The following is an 8,058-nucleotide window of genomic DNA, read 5'->3' on the forward strand; positions in this document are numbered from 1 at the left end:
TTGACCCTATAGTCCTAAATAAAACACCCAAAAAAGAAGACCGCATATTCAAATAGCGTATACCTCGAATATGCTAATCAGAAATCCAAGTGAAGCCGAGACCAATGAAAATAAACACTCCAAGGGCCCGAAGGTAAATGTCTTGCAACAGACCATCCTTATGAGAAGATATCAGTAGCTATCTAAGGGCCGCTGTGCATGCTCCAGGTCAAAGGGAACCTTGGTCTCATTTGAGCAACCATTCACAAACGCCTTTCCGGCAAATCGGTCCTGGAAGAACGCAAGCCACTCAGGCGTTGCTGCCGTTAAGACAGCAGAGTGGTCTAAGCCAGGGTAGATGCTCATATGAACAGTATTCCCATAGGCGCAGGACTCGTCGAACGAGGCAGCACCGGACTCTTCTGAAACGATGGTATCGTCTTCACCCAGAACCAAAAGCAGCGGCTTTGAGGCGCGGTCACCTTGAGCCGGAGCGTTCAAATCTTGGAAATCTTTGAGGCGCGTATCGGATGCGGCGGTGCGATTGGAGAGAGCGTCGAGGCGGAGGTCAACTGTGAGACCCGAGATGGCGTTGTCGCATAGCTGTCCGACCTTTGCGAGCTCAATTCTGTTCTTTAGCTTGGCTGAAATAACGGGAGCGTCGTAATCCGGAAACGTTGCCTTGATGCCAAGTACCGCAGATGGAATGACGCCCAGAGCAAGGAAGTCGTGGTCGTCTCCTCCGGTCTGAGTAAGATTGCGGAGCGAGTCGATGGCAACCAGCGCGTCGTAGATCTTGGTAACAGGTGCTACAGCAACACCTCCAAGATATCCACTGGTCGAATCTTGGACGAGCTTGTGCTCTGACAGCTTCCACACTGCCCCGCCGCCCTGAGAGTGGCCGATGGAAGCCCAGTCGTGTGAGAGAATGTCTGGAAAAGCAGTGCGAGCAGCTACAACCGACCAATACGTATCATTGGCATTGGCTGCACTGGCGACATACTTGTGAGCGGTGTAGTTATTTCCTAGGCCGGCATAGTCGGTGGCAACAACGGCGTATCCTGCAATCAGGAGCGGTGACCAGCTTTGGTAATCGAACAAGCTGGGTGACGTTGAAGGAGCGCAGCCGCGGAAGACTCCGCTGGTTCCGTGTGCGTAGGCGATCAGGTTGAAGGGCTGCTGTGTCCTAGCAAACGGGAAGGCGACAAAGCCAGTGACGGGCACAGGGGAGCCATCGATGTCGGCGCTGGTGTATTGGATCTTGTAGACGGCAAGACCAGCGGGCACGGTGATGTTGGTAGGAATTACAGGCTGGATCTTGAGGACGTCGCCGGGCTTAGAGCCTGTGAAGTTGGCAGCGGTTTCGTAAAAGTCAAAGTCGAAGTTGGTTCCAAAGATCTCTAGATCTCCCGCATTGCCGGTCTGGATTGCCTCTTGGCAAGCTTCTCCGCAACCATATCTCTGAGCCACTTCAGGCGTGATATTGAAACTGCTTGCTTGGCCAACATTGGCTGCAAGAGGTTGCAAAACCACTTGTCCAAATATCAACGTAAAAGGAATCAGCAGCATCATTGAGAGAGCAATGAAATAGAAGTCGTGGGAGAAGTAAAGTCGTTGCAGTCTGGTGGGTAGGTCCCAATCTGGCCTTCAAACAACTTCCTTTTCATTGAGTTTGTGCTCGATTTTGTAACCCAAGCGGCACCCGCGCACTCCTAGAGCGGATACTCGTGTTGTAGCTGTAAGTCTATGAGTGGTAAATGAGAGTAGCAATCGCAAATCATGAATGCCTTGATTAGGTTATTCTAATTTCCAGGTGGCACTGGGGTGCATGAACATGCTAGAATACATTCCCTCATTGCCACGCTTCTTGCAGGGACTTGAGGTTGAAGACAGTCTCCTCGCAAAAATATTTGGTCTGTGTGTCGTCATTAATGGCGATATACGCGTATTCTACGTTCTCGTTGACCCCAGGAGTTATTGGCTTGCCCGGGTGGCCAACGAATCAGCTCCGACTTGATGATTTAAACGCTAAGATTAGGCGCACGCGAGCTATGACCGCCGCGAGGTTTTCACCGTAAGGGGAAGCATCGGCCGGCCACAAGACGTATGGGACTTGCGTAACGTCTGGACTATCACACATTGCTAATGGTAGGTAAGGTAAGGTTGTTCGAAGAAGTATTCGGCTTTTGGCTCCTTGGACCCACCCTCGGTGGCCGCGGGTCTCACGGGAAGCGTTGGCAGTTCAGCAAAGTCGTTGTTTCGTTAATATAGCTACGATTCTCCGTGCTCATATGTTTCAAACCATTTCTTCGCTTTGCGATGTAGAATAAACTGAATCACCTATTCAAACCCATAGCGAAATGAAAGATAGAAAGACTTGATTGGTTAGGTACATACAAACACAGAATCAGATTTCACTAGTCTGTCGAGGACAGAAGTTCCATGTCTGCTATCACAGGTCGATGATCTGAGTAATAAACACCATCGTCAAAGCTGTTTGACACAACAGCAAAGTTACAAAACCGGATGTACTCGGGGTTCAGCACAAAGAGATAATCAATCGTCGTCGGTTCTGCCTCACCAAAGGTCGTGTAGGTGATCTTATTCCCATGGTGCTTATAAGCCGGGACCAAGTCCGGTATATCTCTCATGCCCCCGGGCTGGGCTGTCATAATTTGATGCGGCTCGTCCTTCGGCCCGCTATTGAAGTCCCCGCCTAAGAAGACTGGCACATCCTTTCCACAATTTTCTGATGCATCCTTGCGCCAGTCTTCAGCAATCTTAAGAAGCAATTTAGCACTCTCCCGCCTGGCTTCTTGGCTCTTGTGATCGAGGTGCGTGCTCATCACAACGATCCTAACGTCGGAGGTCTTGTGCTTGAACAGGCCAACCGTGACAATGCGATTGATGGTTGCGCCCCATGCGTTCGAAGGTTTCTCCGGTGTGGGACTGAGCCAGTACGTCTCGCTCTGCTCTGCAGTCCAGTGATCAATCCGGTAAAACACCGGCGAAAACTCCCCGTCGGACACCCCATCAGCACGACCACGACCGATGCTGGCCCATCGTGGGCCCAATTCGGCTTCTAAGTCGTGAAGTTGTTGGTTCTGCGCTTCTTGAATGCATATGAAGGCATTTGGGAGGCCGGCAGTATGGAATCTCAGCTGAGATGTCAACTTTGGGCAGCGGGCTTCCCAGGGCTGCTCATTTGGCAACAGCTTCTTCTTGATGGCGTAGCGGATATTAAGTGTGATCAAGCGAACAGGCATCGGTTCAGTGGCAACATTGTCGGGATGCATGGCGCCGTATAAGTCCTCAACCCTCAAAAGTACGTGTTCAAAAGGGCGTTCGATGGGTATAGTGAGAGGATGAAGTTTGATGTAAAAGGATGTTCTATCGACACGAAAAACCTAACTTTGATGTATTCTTATAGATACCACGGACATTATCGTTGACACACCTACTTGGAAGCAAATGGTGTATGCCATTTCAGCAGAATTCTTACGGTTGTGGAGGCCCGACTAGCCGATGACTTGAGAGTCGAGAACTGTCTTAGTTAGACGTATCAGGCGGTTTCTATCCACCCAGCGCGGTTAAGGTCCGGCTCAACTAGTCATGCGCTTACAAAGACCCTTCGTGTTCGGACTATGCCAAGACAAGGCCTACTTCCAACTCGTTTGGCACTGATGCAAGATACATGTGAGTACGTTGAAGCTTAGAAATACAAAACTTTTAAAAATGGGTTTAAAGGGGCGTCATCCGCAATCTGGCCACTGCCTTGCACATATGAGTTTCTGAAGTGCAGATACACATGTAAGCTTAAACCTTGGTGGGTCTTGGTGACGGGAGGTTTGTTATGCCGTGAAGGTCTCAGCTATATACGCAGTTCCTATTAGATCGGACGCTGAATGGTGTCAATACATCAAACGCGATTCAAGGCAGATTGGATGGAATTTCATTCTGGCAAGACCGATGTTCAATGCATTGGTGTCAAAAAGAAGCGGACTTTGAGAAAAGGAGGACAGACCATCGGGACATGTACCAATGCCATTAAGCACCTTGCGGCATGTGATACGCAGAGTTTCTGGATCAGGCTGACCGAACATGAATTTCTTTTCCAGGTGAAAGTAGCTATAGAGTAAAAGACTAAGAAACAATACAAATTCCCTGGGTATCTACCGCTCAATTCCTTCCATAATTCCCACGCCCAACACGCACTAGACTGATGTGTAGTCAGACTGACTAATTACGCAAATTCGTATGCCAAATAACTCGAACTTTGTCTCATTCCCTGAAAGACTCAAATCTTGCCCAAAACTCTCTTGACCAACGACTTCTTTCTCGGCCTAGGAGGAGGCTGGTTGATCGACCTTGTCTGCCGAAGAACGCCGAGCAAGGTGGCAATCGCCAATGCCTCCGCCTCTCCATTAAGATCCTCCGAAAGTAGCAAAATGCCCTCGCTATAGTCGTTAGGCAGAGCGAAACCGATGCCGACGTGGTGGTAAATGGCATGAATCGCTGGCTCTCCGCCGCTCAACTCTGCTTCAGTGTCGACCAGAGTGTATCGCAGAGGCCCATCTTCTGTCGGGCGCGCTTGCCATTCCAGATTCGAGGGGACGGTGATGCTTCCGTCTCGCGATGTCTGTGAAATTGTGAACCATGGGTGTCGCACGGGGTTTGCGGCTGCATGCATCTTGGTGTCCGGGACAGGGAATGAGCTGGTCACTGCTAGTTGCAAGTCTTGCTCCATGCTGTGTGGTGCAACGCGAAAGTTGCCGTTATCATCAGCAGGTAGGTGCCTTGCGAAAATGTCAGTGACTACTGTCTCGTTAGGACGGCGTTCCACAAAAACGTACGAACTGACGATCTCGCCGTTGTGGCTTGGCACTCTCCTCTCCACTGTAGCAGCAAAACCATCAAGGCCCTTCTGAAAGTTGACCAGATAACGAACTTGCGCATCGGTTCCATCTCCCAACGGTCGTTTCATCATGGCCAGACCAAGCTTATACTTGCTGCTGCCGATAGGCTCCTGCTTGACAGCCTTATCGTAGTTTTCATTGTAATCGTAGAGAGGTAAATGAGTAGTGATGTCTTTGTGGTTCGGGACGTAGACGACGCGGGTGAGATGGGCTGGTGTGGGTGCAAGGTGACGGCCCAGCCTCTGATCGAGGGCACAGTCAAAAACTTCCGCCAGCTGAACGTGGTGATAGTTTCCGTATGCTGGAAGGGCTGCCATATTGGTGATGATAGACGCAGACAAAAGCGAAGTCGATGCCATGGGGTCGGGCGTCGTCTTATCGAGACGGATTGGTGGCTAGGGAGAGGACAAAGCTTAGCTGGACGACTCTCCGATCGGGGTGACCCAATAAGGGATGGTGTCGTTGGGATCAATGATGCGACGATAACGGCTGGGAGTCAAGCATCACTCGGGAAATTTTATGTTAGCGACAGAGACAACGGACAATCAGATTAAGTACTGTCGCTTCAGCGTACGGTCAGGATGCGCTACGCCCTCAGAGAAACCCACTGGCAGTCGATAGAAGGTATCATCAACACAGCAGCGACCCGACGGAAAGGCATGAAAGGAGGTGTTTTCCCACTGGGGACAGATTCATCTGTTCCAGTTCTAAGCTGAGGGGAAAGATTGTCACGGCATGTGACGTAGAAATGCAGCTAACCCCGACAGCGTAGCATGATTGTCTCACTAGGTGAGAGCTAGAAAGTGTTAGCCGAGCTCCCGAGATACCTAGTCTCAACGCCAATGGGGGGTGTGATCGTCGTATCTGACGTGTCGGCATATCAGACCAGCCAGCCACCAGTTAGTAATACGGCATGATTTGTCAAGGGAATCAATTTTCCGTCTAGAGTCACACAAACACCAAAAATCTTGGAGCTGGTAGCATCGTGACTTTCCCGAAGATCAACCGGCTTCGGGGATCCGAACGGGGCAAGGCCGGTTGATCGGGTGTTGACCCGGCCAGCGGAAAACTCCGCCGCCTCCGCATTAACTCCACTTGTTTGTTGTTTTGCAGACGCAAAATAGGCTGCCCTGGATCCTGCCATAGGAGCATTGAAAGACTTTTGCTGCCAACTGAATGACCTGATTACTCAATGAAAACTGGCGGCAAATGTATTCCGTCTCAACTTTTTATCTCATTTCAGCCATGACATAATTCCTTTAGGGCCAAAGAGCATGCGAAGCTTGGGACCGCAGCAAAGTGACATCCCCAGCTTGCCGGTGGGTTCTATTACCTCTTTCGGGATCGGTCGCAACTATGTTTTTTGTTCTACACAGGGATTCCCCACTCTCTTTCGATCTTGACTTGGAAAACATTGCCTGCTTGGCTTTTCTTTACAGCACAATGCAGAGCCCTCGCTGAAGGCAAAGGCATATCTTGGCGGATTGCCTCTCTGGGTACTTGCTGTGTTTTGAGGCTTTTGACATGGAATTAGCCTCACTTCAGACGGAAATCAATTCCGCTCTTCGCTGACAAGGAGCGTGCCATGAATGATTTTGCCCATGTTGACCAAGAGCAGCATGACGCGACGAGCACCTTTGCTGGCCGGTTTTCTCATCACTGCTACTTGTATTGAGGAGCAATGAAGGCGAAATCTTTGCTTTCTTTAATGATCTCAACAGTTCGAAACGAAAGTCAGAGCAACAGCCTCCATGCTTTCTTTCTTGTCTCGGCTAACGGGTGTAGAAAGCAAAGATGCTGGTCTCAAAATTCTGTAAGTAAAGTCATTCTAAGTCTTCCGATTAGATCCAGGTTACTTGGCTGATTATCCTTCGCTGAATATTAGGATGGATCGAGATTACGTGTTCTTAAGAGGGACAGCGGATGAAGCAAATGAGCAAATTCTTCAAGGAGTTCTTAGCCTTTGTCTACCTTCAACACAGCCTGCAATCGGCGTACGGCTACGTTTAGACGGCTTTTTACGTCGCAGGTAGGTGGTATATATACCAAATTCGTATTTGTATTCATACACGACATGACGCTGATGATATGTTTTCAGGGACCATGACACAGGATCAAAATCGAGCGAAGGCTCAACCACAGTCCGCGTCTTCGAGTACGAATGGCCTCCCTTCCTCACCGACCATGGCCACACAGAGCTTCACCCAAGTTCCCCTGGTACCACTACTCATAAGTGGCCGTTCGAACTCCCTATACCCGGCGATACACCAGAAACTTTCCAGGGGTGTAGTCGGTGCAGCATTACCTATCAATTGACTGCAACGACGATTCGAACCAATACTTCTTCGGCGACGCCTCAGACATTTAAAACGACACGGATAAACAGGACGCTGCCGAGTTCTGCATTCGAACTGATGGACCCTGTAACGGTCGAAGGCACATGGGGGGAAAAGTTGCGGTATTCCATATCCATCGGCCATCGCGCCATCGCCCTGGGCACAGCTATTCCTCTTGAGATGCGCTTTGCGCCGTTGAAAGCAGGGACAAGAATTTCGCAAGCGAGATGCCAGCTTTTGGAGTCACACAAAGTAATGGCTAGTAGTGCCCAGCCTTCGTCATTCGTTGGCGATAGGGACGTCGCCAAGTGGGAGACGCCAATAAATAACCACGAGAATTTGGAGCAACGCTTTTACAAGACAACACAGAGCCTTCCCCTTCCTACAGAGCCGAAAGACTGTTCTCCGGATATGGAAGCCCGCGATATCAGCATGACTCACCTTCTCTCGATCGAAGTGACCGTTCAGGATTCGGATAATAGTCCTTTTGCACACAAGGTAAGTGCCTGATGGCGCATGAGAATCTCGATTTTTGTTAACAAAGCTCAGTACCGTGCATCGCTGCCTGTCATCCTCTTTGCATCCGCGCAGATTCCGATTGATGCGGATAATAAGTTTATTCGGTCACTGAGTCCGACAATCAACGAAGATGTGGCGTCACTCAGCGGACTGGACGTTCCGCCTGTCTACGGCGCACATTTACAAGACAAGGTTCTCACAAACTTGACGGAATCGCTATCATTATAAGAGTCTTTCAACGAGATATGAATTATAGTCTACCAGCCTTAATCACCGCAATCTACAATTTATGAGTATCGGTTCCGTGA

At 49.8% G+C, this 8,058-nt stretch overlaps 3 protein-coding genes across 3 annotated transcripts; all 3 read right to left on the reverse strand.

Annotated features, from left to right (window-relative positions):
* Positions 1–171: 171 nt before the first annotated feature.
* Positions 172–2,119, reverse strand: N0V96_008938 (uncharacterized protein; the record flags this gene model as incomplete). Its single annotated transcript, XM_053188877.2, has 2 exons — positions 172–1,490; positions 2,116–2,119. 2 exons carry the CDS (start codon positions 2,117–2,119, stop codon positions 172–174), a joined length of 1,323 nt encoding a protein of 440 aa, XP_053053643.2.
* Positions 2,120–2,396: 277 nt separating this feature from the next.
* N0V96_008939 (uncharacterized protein) lies at positions 2,397–3,245 on the reverse strand (the record flags this gene model as incomplete). The annotated part of the gene is made up of 1 exon (XM_053188878.2): positions 2,397–3,245. One exon carries the CDS (start codon positions 3,243–3,245, stop codon positions 2,397–2,399), a length of 849 nt encoding a protein of 282 aa, XP_053053644.2.
* Positions 3,246–4,276: 1,031 nt separating this feature from the next.
* N0V96_008940 (uncharacterized protein) lies at positions 4,277–5,212 on the reverse strand (the record flags this gene model as incomplete). The annotated part of the gene is made up of 1 exon (XM_065758493.1): positions 4,277–5,212. The coding sequence occupies one exon, from the start codon at positions 5,210–5,212 to the stop codon at positions 4,277–4,279; it is 936 nt and encodes a 311-aa protein (XP_065612886.1).
* Positions 5,213–8,058: the final 2,846 nt, after the last annotated feature.

This window comes from Colletotrichum fioriniae (genome assembly GCF_027942845.1).
Source record: "Colletotrichum fioriniae strain IMI 355084 chromosome Unknown scaffold_11, whole genome shotgun sequence".
Lineage (NCBI taxonomy): Eukaryota > Fungi > Ascomycota > Sordariomycetes > Glomerellales > Glomerellaceae > Colletotrichum > Colletotrichum fioriniae.